The 18111-nt window shown below is 48.6% G+C and overlaps 2 protein-coding genes across 6 annotated transcripts; one reads left to right on the top strand and one right to left on the bottom strand.

Annotated features, from left to right (window-relative positions):
* The first annotated feature begins 51 nt into the window (after positions 1-51).
* ASB6 (ankyrin repeat and SOCS box containing 6) lies at positions 52-12197 on the top strand. Of its 4 annotated transcripts, XM_087914714.1 has the most exons (8): positions 3072-3158; positions 3704-3762; positions 5470-5656; positions 6258-6439; positions 7641-7747; positions 8718-8826; positions 9661-9747; positions 11131-12197. In XM_087914714.1, exons 3-8 carry the CDS (start codon positions 5529-5531, stop codon positions 11802-11804), a joined length of 1287 nt encoding a protein of 428 aa, XP_087770840.1. In that variant the 5' UTR covers positions 3072-3158; positions 3704-3762; positions 5470-5528; the 3' UTR covers positions 11805-12197. The 4 variants fall into 4 exon arrangements, with proteins under 4 accessions (XP_087770842.1, XP_087770840.1, XP_026568111.1 ...); XM_087914716.1 differs by lacking the exons at positions 3072-3158; positions 3704-3762 and adding an exon at positions 52-117; XM_026712326.2 differs by lacking the exon at positions 3704-3762.
* A 665-nt stretch (positions 12198-12862) lies between these two features.
* NTMT1 (N-terminal Xaa-Pro-Lys N-methyltransferase 1) lies at positions 12863-17715 on the bottom strand. 2 transcript variants are annotated; one of them, XM_087914720.1, is made up of 5 exons: positions 17579-17676; positions 16324-16713; positions 14526-14739; positions 13866-14118; positions 12863-13398 (listed from the first exon to the last, which is right to left on the bottom strand). In XM_087914720.1, the coding sequence occupies exons 3-5, from the start codon at positions 14685-14687 to the stop codon at positions 13142-13144; spliced, it is 672 nt and encodes a 223-aa protein (XP_087770846.1). In that variant the 5' UTR covers positions 14688-14739; positions 16324-16713; positions 17579-17676; the 3' UTR covers positions 12863-13141. The 2 variants fall into 2 exon arrangements, with proteins under 2 accessions (XP_087770846.1, XP_026568112.1); XM_026712327.2 differs by lacking the exon at positions 16324-16713 and having other exon boundaries at positions 17579-17715.
* Positions 17716-18111: the final 396 nt, after the last annotated feature.

The following is an 18111-nucleotide window of genomic DNA, read 5'->3' as shown; positions in this document are numbered from 1 at the left end:
CCCACCCTCCCTCCCTCTCTCTCTCTCCCCCAGTGGTTGATTCTTCTCAGAGTGAGAAGGATATTCGGTGGGTCCGTCTTCTATCAAAATCAGGAGAGGCAGGAAAGAGAAGAAAAGGTATTTACGCCATACACCGTGCATGAACTAATTCTGAGATGTCTGGAACGAAGTCCCCAAAGCCCTGTTCTGGCCCACCTCCTGGGTCTCCATCCCAGGAGGGTTTGAAGCAAGGTTTGGGCAGCCTTGGGTGGTCTGAGGGTCCCTGCCATGGGCAGGACGGATGGGCTGGAGGATCTCTTAAGTGTCTGATTCAACACGTTCATTTTTCAGATGTTTCAGTAAGTAGATTTCCTTCCACTCATAGGAGCTTCCTATACATCCAAAATTGTTTCAGCCACCTCCCCTTTTCTCTGTTGCTACCCGCTCTCCCTCCACGCACACATATTCACCCCCCCCACACACACACACTTATGTGTGTGTCTGTGTGTCTGTGTGTATCAAAGTTGCACATATTGAATCCAGATGTGTTCTTCTACACACAGGCCTTCCAGCAATTTAATTAAATTTCCCCCAGACAGCCAGGAGGGGTTCTTAATGATCAAATTTCTCTGGACCGCTTCCTAAAATGCCCCCTCCGCTCCTCGCCTCCCCGCTGGATAGGTGATGGCTCCCTTCCAGGTCCAATCAATGTTAAGCAAGGGCCAATCTCAGCCTCTGATTCTCTTCGGGTAAGGAAGGGAAGGGAAGGGAAGGGAAGGGAGAGATAGGGAGAGATGGAAGGATGGATGGATGGATGGATGGATGGATGGATGGATGGATGGGGACAGAAAGGAAGGGAAGGGAGAGATGGATGGATGGATGGGGAAAGAAAGGAAGGGAGAGGTGCATGGATGGATGGATGGATGGATGGATGGATGGAGGACAGAAAGGAAGGGAAGGGAAAGGGAGAGATGGATGGATGGATGGATAGGGCAGAGGGGGGGAGGGGAATTAAACTCAACGGGGAGGCCAGATTCACTTAACAACCATGTTAGTAACTTAACCACTACAATGATTCACTTAACAACTCTTAACAACAAAGGTCATAAAATGGGCAACTAAGATGCTTACGGGATCGGAGGTTAAAACATACAAAGAATGGTTGCTGGAATTGGGCATGTCTAGTTTGATGAAAAGAAGGACTAGGGGAGACAGGATATCAGTCATCCAATATTTGAGGGGCTGCCCCAAAGAAGAGGAAGGGGTCAAGCTATTCTCCAAAGCACCTTCAGAAGGCAGGACAAGAAGCAACAGATGGAAATTAAGCAAGGAGAAATCCAATCTAGAAGTAAGGAGGAATTTCCTGTTGGTGAGAACAATCGATCAGTGGAATGGCTTCCCTTCAGAAGTTGTGCACGCTCCGACACTGGAGGAGTTGACTGGACAGCCATTTGGGCAGGATGGGATAGGGTCTCCTGCGCGAGCTGAGGGTTGGACTACAGGACCTCCAAGGTCCCTTCCAACTCTATTATTCTATTAACAAAACCTCAAAGGGCAGACTCGACAGACCACTGGGACTTTTTCTGCTGCCAGTTGACTATGTTTCTATCAATTAAAAAAAAAAAAAACCTTTTCATCTAGCAGCAATCATCCTGCATCCTAATCATATATAATTTTAAGAATTAGGCCTGTTACATGGTGAATGTGGAGGAAGAAGGGAGAGAGAAGAAGGAAAGATTCGTCCTTGGGAATTTGGCAAATTTTTGCAGAGCCAGGCACAAGGGATCAAAGGGGGGGCTGGGGAGGGGGGAGGGGAGGACGAACCCCTCTCTGCTAGAGGAAAGCTAATAAAGTCAACTCCGACTAGAATTTATAAATTGCAAACAGATGGCCCAGAATAATAGTGAGGGTTTTTTTTTTCCGAAAGGGGAAAAACTTTTGCACGCTGTGTCAAAGGGCAGATTAATTTCTCAAAGATAAGAAACTGCTAAGTGGGAAGGGGAGTATTGAGTATCCCCAAAGGTACCCCTTCCCCCTACCCCACCCCCCCAAAAAAGCATTGCAATCATTCAACAGTCAACGTTGCTCAGAAAAATCTCCAAGCGTTTCCTTTCCTTTCAAGGTGGCTAAACTCGGCCCCACTTCTGATTGTGGAAAGATTTTTCAATGCCAAATATAAACCAGGAGAAAAGAGGAGACATCCAGAAATCTGGACTGCCATTTGTCAGAAGCGGTGTAGGGTCTCTTGCTTGGGTTGGACTAGATGACCTATAAGGTCCCTTCCAACTCTGATGATCGGTTACTGTTAATCTATTGATTGATTTATCTGCAGGTCGCCTTTATTTTTATTTTACAAATAACTCAAGGCAACGTACGTATATCCAAATATAGCTTCCTTCTCCTGTTTTCCTCACAACGACAACCCTGTTCTCGATTAGAATTGAGCTGGAAGGGACCTTGGAGGTCTTCTAGCCCAACCTCCACTCAAGCAAGAGACCCTCTACCATTCTGGACAAAATGACTGTCCAGTCTCTTCTTGAAAACCTCCAGGGATGAAACATCCACAGAGAGGGAGGTTGTTCTATTGATGAATTGTTCTAACTGTCAAGAAAATTTCTCCTTGGTTCTAGGTTTGCTTCTCTCTTTGATTAGTTTTCCATCCATGGTTCCTTGTCTGGCCTTCAGGTGCTTTGGAAAATAGCTTGACCTCCTCTTCTTTGGGGCACCCAAAGGAAGACGGCTATCATGTCCCTCCAGATAGTCCTCTGTCCACCTGGCTACATAAATGTGAAATAAAAATCTTAAGCTGAAAACCAAAATTCTTTTTTAAAATTTAAAAATGCATCTTTAAAAACAAAAAAAGAAGAATATTCCCAGCCAAGCGCTCCCTCTAGAGGTCGTTTGAACCTGAAACTCGGGTGTTTTTCAGCAGCCAGAAATCTCTTTCCAACCTGCAGAGGGCAAAAGAATAAGAAGAAAACATTATAAAACAGGAGCGAGCTTCTTTCTGCAATTTTGCAACCGAAAGCTGTGCTTGCATATATTTTTTCCTCCCTTCCGCTTCCTGCATTTTCCCGGATGCGAAAAAAAAAGGGGGGTGAAAAAAGGAGAAGAGAAACCCGTGTGAATGGTTGGCTTTGGAAGTGCAAACGTAATTGCGGAGATTTTGATCCGAGACGGTGCGTAAAAAAACGGAGGAGGAAGCGCTAGAGAGAGAGATTGAGAGTAAACGTTTGCAAAGGAGGGAACGAGAAAAAGTAAAGCTTTACTGGTACCCGTGGCTGGTTACCCTCGAGTAAGCAAAGCCATCGTAAATCGGGCGAGTGCGTGATCTGGAAAAAAAAAAATAGCCGCGTAAAAAGGAGAAAGTTAGAATTTTAATATATTAATCTCGGTTACTTCCCAGGAAGTGTTTTTATGCTTTTTTTAATAGTCTGTATCGATCAAGAAATAATATCAATAACAATTAACAATATTGCGTAAGAAGGGGAAGGTAGAATCGGCCAGCACCAAAGATAAAAAGAGGCAGAAAATTTATTCTCCCCAAGTCTTTTATCCTTGCTACAAGTTAAGTTTATTTCCTCTTGGAGTTGCCATTCGGTTTTATTTATTCATTCCCGAAAATGGGATTTGTTTTCTTGGGGTTGTTGCAATTTGCTTTTTTTTCCACTTCATCCATCCTGGTTGCTTGCCACTGGGTTAATTTAATTTATTCTTTTGACAGCTTCACCAACCACCTAAGGCCATCTCCAAGGGGATTTCTACAAAACAGAAATGACTGAGGTTGGTTTGTGTGAGGGTGAGGTCCCTGCCCTGCCTCTTAAAAAAACAACTGGCTTTTTCGATTAGCCTCTCTCTCCACCCTCCTTCTGCATGCAAAGATAATCTGTTTTGCGAAGTTTTCTTTTTTTAAAAAAATAAATAAATAATGGGGCTTCCACGAATCTCCCTTGTTGCAAACAGTTGCCTTACGTTGTTATTTTGACTTCCTTTTGGGTAGGTGGGTTACAAGATCCTCTTTTTAAAACGAAAGAAAATATAAGCCACGATTTACCAAGGTCCAACTTCTGGGTCTCTGGACATGTTCTTGAGATGTTATAGGACTGCAGGACCGTAGTAACGGAGTTGGGAGAGACCTTGGCGGTCATCTAGCCCAACCCGCTGCTCGAGCATTTCAAACGAATGAATGTCCACTCTCTTCTTAGACTGCTATCATCTTCTCTTCTAGCCCTTCTTTCCATTAGACTAGCCAGACATAATTCCTGCAGCCTCCAGACCTCTAAATCCTCATAGGGGGAGAACCAGAGCAGAAAAGGTATCTTAGCCCAGCAGGAGATGGTGAGTTCTAGTCCCGTCTTTGGCGTGAAAGCCAGCTGGGGGACTTTGGGCCATTCACCAGGAGACTGGGAGTTATAGTTATGCCTTAGGCATAAGAGCTGGCTGGGGGACTTTGGGCCACTCACCAGGAGACTGGGAGTTCTAGTCCCACCGCAAGCATATGCCACGCATATGGCTTACACCCCTCCCTGCCTGAAATTTTGGTCTGTCCCAGCAAAACCAGCCTCAGATTCTGGAGGTGGCAGTTGAATCAAAGAATTCTGCGGAGGGGGGGGGAGCTACTAGGAACATGAAGGATAACTATGACCTTCTACGCCATAAATCTGGTCAAAGTTTTGGTCAATCTGGTTTTGACCTCCAGGGCTAGGAGATGTTAGGGTCCCAAACCCACATTGATACGATCTTGGGTTCTCCTGCATAGACGATATCTCCAGGGCCCCCTTCCAAGACTTCCTGCTGGAAACTGGATGGTAGGATCTCCATCCTTGGTTGAAAAGGTCTTCAGGATGAACCTTGAAGGAACGACTAGGTTGTGTTTCTGAACCCACTTTTACCCATCTTTCTTGGATGGTTTTTAGTCGCGCGGGGGGGTGGGGTGGGATCGGTTCCCAGCTTGCCTTACAAAAAACGCTCCCAAAATGCTACACCATCGGAAGGTTGGTTTTTTACCTGCCAGAGTTAACTGGCAAACGTTGATGAGATCTGGCCGCCTCCTTCCTGAAATTTCGTGGGTTCTTGCCCAAAATCTTGCAGGATTTCAGCATTCTTGCTTGGAATCTTATGGGAGCTGCGGAGAGGTGGCCAAAATCTCGTGGCCGTCGATCGTAATTTTAAATGACTTTAAGAAAACAGGCTGCCATAAAGGGGAAGGGGTGTGGCTCCTTCTCCTCCACCACTTCTCCTCTTTCATCTTGTCTTCTGCCATCTCCTCCTCTTCCTCCATCACCACTCTTCCTCCATCTCCTCTTCCTCTCCCCCTCCTCCTCCTCCTTCTCCTTTCTTGCATTGGCAAGAGGTAAAACATGGCCCTAAAGTCAAACTTGAAGCCTTTCCCTTGGCATCCGGTCATGGTTTCAGTAGCTTCCTCAGCTGATTCTTACTGATTGAATAAAAATCATGAATAAAAATCAACCTGCTTTCCTTTTGAAACAGGCTGAGAAGAAGCTGGAGTGAAGCAACCATTGGGCTGGGCATGAAGGAATCCTTTCTGGATGATTATTGAAAGAATGCCGTTTCTTCATGGCTTCCGTAGAATCATCTTCGAATATCAGCCTTTAGTAGATGCGATCTTGGAGTCTCTGGGGCTACAAGACCCCGAAAACCAGGAGTTGCCGGAGAGGTAAGCAGCTTTTAACGACAAAGAATTGGGAAAAAAGGATTCTTTCTCCACCATCCTAAGACAAACATGTTTTTTTTTCTTATTTATTTCCCATCTTTATTACTTTTAAGATGGTGAGCATACTTAATATTCCTCCCTTCTCCTACAACAGGGAGGTGGGTTTGGCTGAGTGTGTGTGACTGGCTCAAAGTCAGTCCCAGCCAGCTTTCATGGCTGAGGCAGGACTAGAACTCACAGCTCCTGGTTTCAAAGCCAACAGCTTTACCATTAAACTGAACTAGCTGTCATGCAACATCCAAGCTAGACTTTGTACGTCCTCATATAAAAGCTAACATTCTTTCTTCTGTGCTCACAGATCTCCATTTGTCTGCTTATCTATCTATCTATCTATCTATCTATCTATCTATCTATCTATCTATCTATCTATCTATCTATCTATCTATCTATCTATCTTTTATCTCTCCCTGCCTTCCTGCCTGCCTGCCTGCCTACCTACCTACCTACTTTGTCCCCGTTTTCCAAAACAGGCTCTTCATTTGTGTAATAGGAAGATTGTGAAGCTGCCCTTGTTTTCATCCAGTCTTTTCTCTGTTTGGAAAAGCTCCAGGTCTGCGTCCGAAGACCACAGCAAATTTCTGGTTCTCCAGAAGCTTCTGGAAAGCGAATCCCGTTCGGCTTTTTACCAAGAAGGCGTGAGCTACACGCTGCTGAAGGTCTCGGAGCTCGGGCTGGTTCGAGCGGCTGAAGTCCTTTTGCACAATGGGGCAGACATCACCTTCGAAGGTCGGGCTTGCCAGCCTCCCCTCTTTCGCCTTGGTTTCATTTTAGGGGAGAGGGAAAACTTCGGGGGGGGGGGTGTTGACCTGGAAGGGGAAGGGGTGGGCGGCTTCCTTTAGTTGTGTACCCCAGCTCTGCCACTAAAGGGGGTTGTAATTCAAATTTGCAACCTGCTGCTTTGGAACAAGTACCGTTCATCATTGCATTGCCTGTTTCTCACCGGTAGATGTCGCTGTGCTACTGTTGTCATTTGAAGGGATAAGATCGGTGTAGGTAATCCTCAGACTTACGACTGCGTCAAGTTACGTCTGCCCCCCTTTTCCCCCCAAAAGGTACTTAATTATTTGGTGCCAGCCCCCTCCTGTGATTGCATCTTGGCCCGTATTTACTGCAACTGCATGGTTGCAAAAATGCCCCCTAGCAAACATTGGTTCACTTAATGACCACGGCGTTCATTCAACAACCGTTGCAAAAGAGGGGGTGATCAGATCGTGTTGGTTTCACGGGGGACTGTTGTGACTTATGACCGTAATAGTCAGGCCTCATTACAGTTGGAAGTTGAGGACTTTGGGTATATTTGGTAGAATCACGTGACTCCTGGGACACTGAGGTCATCGTAAATGGGAGTAAAGTGGCCGTCCGAATTTTGATCCCGGTCTTTAAGTCTGAAAATTGGGTCACAAGTCTGTATCGCCTGTATTTTCTCTTCCTGGCCACTAGCTCCACCCACTTTGTCCACAGGCCCCGCCCCTTAGTTGGTATGCACAGCTAAGAATGGCAAGGCGAGCCTCAGGCTCCGCCTCCTGAGTTCCAAGCTCCTCCTACAGATGATGTGCCTGGCAACCGTCTCCGGAGCAACATGGCGGCTTCCCGGCGAGGCTGTCTGTCCGATCTTTTCAAGGGTCTTTGATTTGGGATGGGGGGGGCGATGGGGAGGAAGCGGGGGGCCGGCTGCTTCTTCCCCTGCTGGCTTTCCTATTGCGGGGGGACGGTACTGAACGGTAGGTTTTCTTCCTGCCAGCTCTTGCAACGCCAGCCTTGTAGGGTAGGACAGCAGGTGTTTTAGAAATTGGGAGGGGGCTCGAGGGGCCACGGTCAGCCCTTGAGCCAAAGCTGGAAGGCACGTGGACCTCCTTAACAAGGAGAAAACTCTGTTTGGGGTTTTTGCACGGATTGTTTTCTGATGAACATGTTCTACTTTTCATAGATCCGGTCACCTATTACACAGCCTTGCACATCGCGGTGCTACGAAACCAGCCGGATATGGTTGAACTCCTGGTGCAGCGTGGCGCAGATATCAACCGTAGAGACAGGGTTTGTAGCCAGCTAAATCTTGTGTGTGTGTGTGTGTGTGTGTGTGTGTGTGTGTGTGTCTTAAAACTTATTTTTTTTGATGGTTCTGAGGTTTCGCAATACTAAACCATGCAGACATGGCCGAGAGGGTGGATTAAGAAGACTGGGGGTCCCAGTTCTCCTTGTCAGTACCCCACTTCATATCGATGGAGGAAAAAGCAATGGGGTGTGTGGGTGTAAACCCCACCACCACCCCACATTTGAGGTGGGGGGAGGAGAAGAAAAGGGAAGAGATGATACATGGCTGCAGCGTTTTCGTCCCTGGAGCAACAGTGCAAAATCAGCAAAACCTCTAGTGCAAATGGGGTGCCTTTGTATGGGGACTTGGGGTCCCCTTAAAACAAGTCAAACCAGTTCCCCAAATGGAGCCACTTAGGGAGTGACACCCTCCCCCTAAGCCGAGTGGGTGTAACTGGGGGAAAGAGTAGGAGATGACCGAACTGAGTTGGAGGGCGGAGTTAAATGTGTCATCAGCTTGGAGTCAATGTGCAGCCACAAGACAGACCTTCCTTGAATTCCCTTTCACTCTTTATCTGGTGCCAATTTGGCTTTAACCATTGGTTGACCAGATTCTTATGTATGGGTAGGAGAGATAGTCCTCGACTTACAAGAACCCCAACGTTTCTGTTGCTAAGCAAGATGATAGTTAAGGGAGTTTAGCCCCCGTTTTATGACGTTTCCTGCCATGGATTCATTAAACAGGTTTAAAGAGGTTGTGTGAATGCACAACTGGTGACTTAGCTGCCTTGGGGTCACCTTGTTAGAAGCCCCAGGGGCAAAGTCAGCTCAATTCCTTCCTTCCAGGGGTTCACTGGATGTGTCTGCATGGGGATAATTTTAGACAGGAGTTAAATGTAATGGAAAAGCATCGATTTCAGGTCGAAAGAAACAGGACTCTTAATATTCCTCCCATCTCTCCAATTCTTCTTAGATCCATGAAAGCAGCCCTTTGGATCTAGCCAGCGAAGAGCCAGAACGCCTGCCTTGTCTGCGGCGTCTCCTAGAACTCGGGGCCAATATCAACGCTGCTGATAAACATGGTTAGTGGTTCTACCTTTTTCCCCCCCCTCTGGTTTCCTTAAACCCAGGGCTCGCCAACCTTTTGGATCTCGGGGACCACCAAACTCATCATTTTAAATTCCGCGGACCGGAGACCCTGGGAAAATCCCCCCCAAAAAAGTCTGCAGGAAAATTCCTACCGATCGATCGTTCTTTATTTGGGATTGCAGGATACCATCTCCAGCTATGTTCTCAGAGGGGGAGATTTTTGGCTCCATGCAAGGAAAGCAGCAGAAGTCTTTCTTTCTCTCCCCCAAACTCCGCCAGAAATGAGTCTTGGCTGGCACAGCCTCTTGGAGCAGGAGGCCTTGCAAGGGCCCAAAGACTCATTTCTGGCGGAGTTTGGGGGAGAGAAAGAAAGACTTTGGCTGCTTTCCTTGCGTGCAGCCAAAAGCAGAAGAAGAAAGAAGCAGCCCGGTTGCCAGATGGGGCATGTGGGGCAAGTCCCCCCTCCCTCCGCCCTTTCCCCCCTCCTCTCACTACCTCATGTTGTTCTCAATGCAAGCAACACAAGCCTTGCGTTCCCACAGCCTGGATTAATTGCTATGTGGGGGGGGAGCTATTTCTCTGCGGACCACCAAAATGTTCTCATGGACCACCAGTGGTCCCCGGCCCACTGGTGGTCGACCACTGCCTTAAACCCCAGCAGTTCAATTCTAGCTTCCTCGGGAATCCTTCCTTCAGACGCCAGGGATTCATCTCCCAGAATTCCCCACCTGGCGTTGAGATACTGGAATTGGGCTTCTTGGCTTGTCCTTCCTTTCCTCTTCCCTCCTCTTCCGCTCTTCCTCTCATCCCTCTCTCCTTCCCTTCAGGAAAGACCGCTTTGCTGCATGCGCTGGCCAGCAGCGACGGCGTTCAAATCCACAACATCGAAAACATTCGCCTCTTGTTGGAAGGAGGTGAGTTGCTTCCCGTCCGTCCTTCTTCAAGGCTATTTTTTTTGGGGGGGGTGGGGGCAAATTCTACCCCGTTTTCAAGCAGAGCTTTGAGGAATTTCCAGGTTCGGCTGCAAGGGGGAAAAAAAGGATTTTCTGCGATGCGGAAAAAGTTATTTTTTTTTTCCTTTTGCCGGTTCTCAACCTGGAGGAAGAGAATTTGCTTCTGAAATCTCATTCAAAGATGAAGAGAATTGCCCCAATTTAGTGACAGGAGGGTGAAGGAGGACAGGTAGACTTAAGGCCACAACTGGACCAAAACATCTGTGGCTAAACAAATAGGAGAATAATAGGGTTGGAATGGACCTTGGAGGTCTTCTAGTCCAACCCCCTTGCTCAGGCAGGAGACCTAGACCCTTCTGGACCAACAGCTGTCCAATCTCTTCTTAAAAACCTCCCGTAATGAAGCACCCACAACTTCTGGAGGCAAACAGTTTTGTTTGCAGATGTTTCATTACCCAACTAGGTAACAAGAGCACAACTCCAGTGTTGGAGCACCCACAACTTCATGAGGCAACCTGTCCCACTGAATAATTGTTCTCAACTGTCAGGAAATTCCTGTTTAGTTCCAGGTTGCTTCTCTCCTTGATGAGTTTCCATCCGTTGCTTCTTGTCCTGCCTTCGGGGGCTTTGGAGAATAGCTGGACTCCTCCTCTTCTTTGTAGAGTAGCAAACATACTAGTAAGCTGTCCAAAACCTTAAGAGCCCTCAAATGTACTAGTAAGGTCTCCAAAACCTTAAGAGCCCCTCAAATATACTAGTAAACTGTCCTAAAACTTAAGAGCCCCTCAAATATACTAGTAAACTGTCCCAAAACTTAAAGAGCCCCTCAAATATACTAGTAAACTGTCCCAAAACTTAAGAGCCCCTCAAATATACTAGTAAACTGTCCTAAAACTTAAGAGCCCCTCAAATATACTAGTAAGGTCTCCAAAACCTTAAGAGCCCTCAAATATACTAGTCCTAAAGCCTCAAATATACTGTCCTAAAACTTAAAGAGCCCTCAAATATACTTAACTGTCCCAAAACTTAAGAGCCCTCAAATCAAATAAACTAAGAGCCCTAAATTACTAGTAAACTGTCCTCCCTCAAATATACTAGTAAACTGTCCAAACAAGAGCCCTCAAATATACTAGTAAACTGTCCCAAAACTTAAGAGCCCTCAAATATACTAGTAAACTGTCCTAAAACTTAAGAGCCCCTCAAATATACTAGTAAACTGTCCTAAAACTTAAAGAGCCCCTCAAATATACTAGTAAACTGTCCCAAAACTTAAGAGAGATTGAGAAATGTTTAATTTGCAAACTCTTGCCAGTCTTCTTCTCAATCTCCCCTCTGCCTCTCCAGGCGCAGACGTCAAAGCGACAACCAAAGATGGGGACACCGTTTTCACCTTCATCATCTTCCTGCTGGGCGAGACAGTGGGCAGCGACGCCGAAGAGGCCAAGATGATCCACCGCTTCTGCTTCCAGGCCACGCGGCTGCTCATGGCCCACGGCGCCAACCCCAGCGAGTGCCCGCCTTATGAGTCCCTCACCCACCTCTGCCTGAAGAGCTTCCGGCTGCATTTCCCGCTGCTGCGTTTCCTGCTGGAGTCCGGGGCTTCGCACAGCTGCTCCCTCCACGGACCGACATGCTGGTCTGGCTTCGACATCATCTTTGAGCGCCTCTGTTCCCATCTCAGCGAGTCTGAGGACGACAGCTTCTCCATCGACTTGCTGCAGAAAGCCGAGACTGCCCTGGAGCTGATGATGGCCAGCGGCCCCGTGGTCAAGCTGCCCAGCAACTTCCAGATCGACCTGAGCCACTGCCGCTACCACCAAGACAAGATCCAGGCGCTTTTCGGGAAGCTCAAACAGCTGGAGAACAGCCCGCCTACCTTGAAGCACCTGTGCCGAGTCTACCTGCGGCAGTTTCTCCAACCTTGGCCCGTAGACGTCAAGGTGAAGGCCCTCCCTCTGCCCAACCGCTTGAAGAGATACCTCCTCATAGATCCGAGCGCATCTCTGGAGCAGGTGTGACCTCCTGGAAGGAGAAGTGGACCTCAGATATTTGGCATCTTGGGTCTCCTCGTTGCTAGCGGACCAGCACACAAACGGCAAGGTCTCCGATCAACGTTCGACAGCCAACGACGTGGTGTATATATACCGTGTCTGCGGCAGCACTTTCCACTGGTGGGTATGTGGGAGCAGGTGGGTGGGTGGCAGTTAGATGTTGCAACAGAATCACATCCCCACAGCAGCTGAACCGGCGGGGAAAATCCTTTCTGGACTTGTGTAACCAGCAGAAGGAAGAATTTGTCCCTCTTGTGCCAAAGGATTGTGAGGTTGTATAGGCTTATATGTAGGAGCCCTACTGAACCATCCATGGTCAAGACAGGAATGCCGATTAAAAGAACGTGCCTACGCTCTTCACATATTGTCGTGCTACGGATAAAAACATTGTTCCACTTTGTGATAAATCTTACTACAGGTAGTCCTTGCTTACTGATGGTAATTGGGACTGGGAAGTCTTCGCTGCTAAGCGAGTCACACCACGTGACATCATGTGAGTTGAGTAACTTACACTTGTAGTTCCAGAAACCCGAGTTGCCATTGTTAGCCAAATCATAGCATCCCACCGTTATGCGATCGTACATTTTCGACGTCCCGCTGTCTTTCCCCATTGACTTTACAAACGGGTAGTCCTTAACTTACAACAATTGGCCCCAAAATTTATGTTGCTAACCAAGACAAACATACCCGATTTAAGATGCTCAATTCAGGATCTTCAAACCGCAGTTCTTTACATCCAAGGCAGCTGTTCTATCATTTTAATTGACCGTGAATTTTAAGAAAAACCATTTTTTTTAAAAAAAAAAAATTGTAAAGCAAAAAAAATGCAGCCTGCTTGTTTTTTCCTCTTCCCCTCCCCCCATCCTGCTTTCCTCTTGGGTCGTTTTGGATTGCTTGGAAACGCGGGATTGTTCTTAAACCCATCTGGGGAAATTTTTTTTGGGGGGTGTGGGGGTCATTTTTTGCCGAAAGATGGGAGCAAAAGAAACTCAAACAAGCCATGACGGCAGATTGTAGAGATTCAATTCGGCAACTTGCCTGCACCGTACAAGGTGTATTCTTCTGATCTTTTTTTTCCAACCATCATAACAAACCAACATAGGACACTACAATTGGGCTTACCTTTACTTCCCCTGTCCCAGTCCGTTTTACTGCCCAGGGACACAACCATCTTAATTCCCTCCCTGCTCCCCACCTCTTGAGACCCCTCCCCCAGCTGATCGCGCCTCTTTGCCCTTTCCTCCTGGACCGCTGGAAACCATGGTTTGTCCCGGAGCACCATGGGACGGCTTCCTGGATCTCCTTCACCTCATGGCTAAGGTATAGACGTGATAGATCTCATCTGGAAAATTCTCCTGTTTTTCCTGGGCTAGAAGGCTCAGCCCGGCACGGCAGATGATCTTACAAACCACCTCCAGGTCCCGGCAGACGCTACTGTCCACTTCGTCCATGATGACCCCTTCTTGGGCCATGTTGTCCTTAATGACGATGATGCCGTTGGGGCGGAGCCCCAGGCGACACCGTTGCAGGAAGTGTAAGAGGTGCTCGTCCGTCAGGTGTCCTGTTGGGGAAGGAGAAACAGGGCCGCGTGAGAGCCTTGTGGGATCCAAGTCTTGCCAGGTAGAGTCCCTGGCAAACATAATTCTATTTTATTGGCAAGGCTACATTGACAGAATCTTGGAAGTCTGAAGGTACAAATCGCCCACCGTCTCCTTTACAGACTGAGAAACTAGGGTGGGTCTCTTCTCCTTCTCTATCCCTTACGCAGCTCAGGGCTACGCCGTCTCTTATCGGGCTCTTCTTTAAAGCTACATTAACACAATCTTGCAAATCCAAAGGTACAAATCACCCACCATCTCTTTTACAGCCCGAGAAACTAGGGAGGATTCCTTTCCGAGTTCCTTTCCCTGCTCCTTATGCAGCTCAGGGCTACGCTGTCTCTTATCGGACTGTTCTCTAAAGCTGCATCAACAGAATTTTGCCCTTATGAAATTGGAAACTGTGATTGCTCCTGTGAGCGACACGTACCAATTACCCACTGAATCCAAATAACGTCGTAAGTGTTAGGCTCGGGGCTGAAGTCTTGCAACCCACAACAGAAGTAATTTCGGACCCGTTGGCCTTCAGTCCCGAGGTACGTCTTGGCTTTGTTCAAGAAATCTTCTGTCACGTCCACCATGTCCACAGATTTGAAAAGAGGCAGTAACAGACGCTTCGTGATCCGTCCGATGCCAGCGCCACAGTCTAAGGCCAAGGCTGTGCCGGTCCTGTTTGGCCCGTCCTAGACACACACACACAAAGAAAGTCCATGAGGGCTAGAAACATGACCCTCAAAAGCAAGCTACGTTTTTTTTACCCTTCCAGTGGTCCGTCCATCTAAAAAGTTGCCAAGGCTGAGAAATAACTGGAATAAAGGCCCTTTTGCTAAAGGGGGGGCGGGGGGGAGAGAGAGACACTTCTCTGGAGCACTGCACAACAGCGACAATCTTCCTTGCAAAATACTGTGTGTTTGTGTGAGAGAAAGGGAAAGCGAGAAGAAATAGAAATAAGAGGAAGAGGAAGAGACAGAGAAAGAGAAATAGAAATGAGAGAAGAAGACAGAGGAAATAGAAATGAGAGAATGATGGAAAAAGAGAAATAGAAATGGGGGGCACAGGGGGTCCCCCACCTTAGGCAAAATCTTCTCACCCTCAAAAACCGGTGTAAAAATTTTCTGGAGCTGCTAATGTCGATACTTGAAATATGCCCGTAGCCTCCCAGCATCCCATCCACAGTGGGGGGGACGTCCCTCCAATATTTTTCGGCCTTGGAGTAGAATTCTAGCTCATCTTCCACCACGTCGCTGGCCATGGTTGTGGTTTTCCTCCAAAAAAAGCTTTCTGCTGCTGGTCTGAGTTTTCCCCTTTTTTTTAAGGAAGAGAAGCAGGAGAAGAGGTTAAAAAACAACAACAACAAAAACAGCCCAATTAATTCTAAAGTCGGGTAAAATGCAACTTCCTCCTGTTTTAGGTGCGAAACATTCCCCCCCACCTAAAACAAAAAACCCAGCCACAGGATTCGCACCCATGTCCCAAGGTGTCGAGTTTGGGGGAAGTCACTCCAGTCAACCAAATCTTTGTGACGGGTCATCAATCAGCAGAGCTGAGTTGGGGTGCTCAGTCCCCATTTGGTTTAGGGTTAAGGGCCAAACCCTCTCATTCTTGCCAGCAGTTCCTACATATATATCTCTTGTCTTGCAAAGCAATTTAGCTGCGTTTTTTTGGCCCCTGAAAAGCTGGGGTTCCCCTAATTTTATCCAACCTTGGTCCAAATCCAATGCTTCCCCCTTCCCCTTCTCCCTTCTACCTCCCCAACAGCTGATATTCAGTGATATCATTTGTCTGAAGTGATGCAGGGTTTCCTGCCGAGGGGTTGGACTAGAAGACCTCAAAGGTCCCTTTCAGAGGTGCTATTCAGCAGGTTCTGACCTGTTCTAGAGAACCGGTAGCGGAAATTTTTGAAGAACCAGCCAATCCCACCTCTGACTGGCCCTGTCAACCCCCCTCTATTCTCTGCCTCCCATTGAGTCCCAGTTGATTGGCTGGGTCTCCTTTGGTTGCCCTGCACAGGAGAACGGAGCTGGAAAGCAGGTTAGTGGGGTGGGGAGGGAATGGAGATTTTACAGTTCTTTCCCCTGCCACGCCTACCAAGTCACACCACGCTTACAGAACCGGTAGTAAAAAAAAAATTGAATCCCACCACTGGTCCCTTCCAACTGTTATTCTAAATTCTAAATATTAAAATGACAATGGTCTGTGGTTTTTCCCTCTATCTTCCCCTTCTGACTTTCTTTGAGTGCGGTAACTTTCCAAACTGTTTTTGGTTTTTTAAAAAAGTTTTTAATTGATTAGCAAGCCCGTTAGGTAGGAATAGCTGAAAGAAACCGTGCCCTTCTTCATAACCGCGGGTTGATCTGTTCCCCAAGGAATTTAATCTGCTTTTTAAAACCATTAGGGCCGAACGCAATGGAACCAAAGCTCTCGAAATCACACTCCGTTTCTTCTGATCTAGATCTCCGTGTAAGCATTATTAGGGGAGTTTTGGAGAGAAGGGGTGTGTGAAGGCTGGGGCTTATGGGCTGTGCACTGTGTACAAAACCGACAGGTGTAGAATGCAGGCGGTGTTTGTAACTGCCAAAATACGTGCGACCAAGACGGACGGGCCTTGGGGACTAAATATATACATTCCTTGGGAGAGATGTCATTCCATGCCCAATTATGAAAACAGGCTGAGGGCCAACGTCCTCCCGCTGCAAGCTCATACTGAATTAACAGCCCTGCAAAGCAAGCATTAACAAGCCAGGTTAGCAGCATTCACGCCAAACACTAAACCAGGGGGGGGTTTCAACCAGGGTTTGCCCCAGCAACCCAGTGTGTACCCCAAGCTAAGCCACAATGGTTGGGTGCGTGTCTCCCACAGTGCCAGGTTTGTTAACTAAGTTTTTTACCTGTCTGGGTTCTGAGCCACAAGTACCCCGAGGGTGCGAATGGAGCCGGGTTTAATGCTAGTCAAAGGGGTTCCTTTCTTCCGTAAGTCTGCTTCTTGAGCAAGGCACGGTTGTGCGAATGAGCCCGGAGATGCTCAAGGCTTGGCAGCTTCTCCCACGGTGTGATTATTTAAAAGCCACGTTCAACACAAAACTCTAAAGTAGGGTTGAGCCAGCACAACCGACGTGTTCGCACCATGGGTAAATTCAAGTTAAAGAGATGTAATGCTTTTAACGCCATGCATAAAACAGTCGTTTGTTGCTGGCCAAGGAATTCGCACTAGGCCTGAACGCAGTTTAACATAGCGCTGGTTTTAGTTCCAATCCTAACCTACCCTGCACTCTTTTTCTCTGCAACAGAACAAATGAAGGCGAATCAGAATTGAGCCAGGAGGGATCTTGGGAGGTTGTCTATCCCACCACCCCGTTCAAGCAATAGATCCTATACTATCTCAGACCAAATTCAAATGGTCTCCTGTAACCCATTGCCATGTTTGAGATGTAACTGTTTCTTAGTACTAGGCGTATCCTTTATTCAAACAAACCCTGGTTAAAGATCTTGGCCTAGGATTGTATTAACAAAAATAACCGACTTAACAAGGCTGGGACCAGGGGTGGGGCAGGGGTAGCCGGTGGGTCAGCCCCAAGACGGAGAAGGGGCTGCATAAGCACCGCCTACCATACCGTACCAACCCAAAGGTGGAGCGCAACGCGGTAACTGAGGCTGTGCCAGACTCCCGCGTGAAGACATAACGTGTGAACTCGGTCCGGGGCTGCTCTGTCGTCGTGTTGGGGGCGGGTCGACGCGACGGGGGGGCAAGGAAGGGCGGGGGTGCCTGGCAAGGCAAAGCGGGTAAGCGACCAAACCCCTTCCCCAGGCCGGCCTTTTAAACGCAGGCATAGCAAAAACCAGACAACTACCGGCAGCGTGGCTTTGCCAAACTGGGGCGCATGGATTCAGTCGGACCCCAATTTAGAAGCGCAAAGGGGGGAGGGGGAGAAGAGAAGTGGGGATGCCAAGCTGCGGAGAACGGGGGGGTTTCTTTCCTCCCCTGCAGGACAACGGAGGAGACACCCCACCCGCGCGCCCCTCCCTCCCAGCGCCAGAGCCAGCCACGTGGAAAGGCAAGCAAAGCCGCCTCGGAGCTCCCGGTTCCTCTTCTCCTGCTCCGGAGTCGCTCCGCTTCCTAACCGCCCCTTTCCCGTGGGAACTCACCGCCCGGAGAGCGGCCGGGGCAGCTGCGGGAAGCAGGTCCGCCCCTCCGTGCTGCCCTGGCCGCTTGGCACACGGCGCCTCCTCCGGCCCGACGCTCCGCCTGCGGGGACCCGGCGCTGCGCATTGGACCGGCCAAGTCTCCTCCTCCGCGGCACGCAATTTCCTTCGCTGCCCGGGAGGAGGAGGAGGAGGAGGAAGAAGGAGCCACCGAGCGCAAGGATCGCGCGGGCTGGCCGTGCGCAACAGCCCTGGCATCACAAAGGACTGAGCCACCGGGGTCCGGGCAGCGCCGAGCGCGCCGAGGCGCTCCGGGAAGCGCATCCTTGGCCTGGGTGCCCGGAGCGCGCTCGGCTGGGCAAAGGGAGGAAGGCTGGGGTTGCCTTCTTCCAAGCGCGGGATGCCAAGAAGGTCAGCCCTGGTATGGGCATCGGGAAGCCGGGTTTAGCGCAAGACGGAGGAGGGGAACTTCTAAGCAAATCGGGATGGGCATAGGTCTCCTGATTGAGCAGGAGGTTGGGCTAGCTGACCTCCAA

Source organism: Pseudonaja textilis, chromosome 17 (assembly GCF_049901715.1).
Source record: "Pseudonaja textilis isolate UNSWEBS1 chromosome 17, rPseTex1.2, whole genome shotgun sequence".
NCBI lineage: Eukaryota > Metazoa > Chordata > Lepidosauria > Squamata > Elapidae > Pseudonaja > Pseudonaja textilis.
The sequence above is the reverse complement of the archived record's forward strand: the minus strand, read 5'-3'. Positions and strand labels throughout refer to the sequence as shown.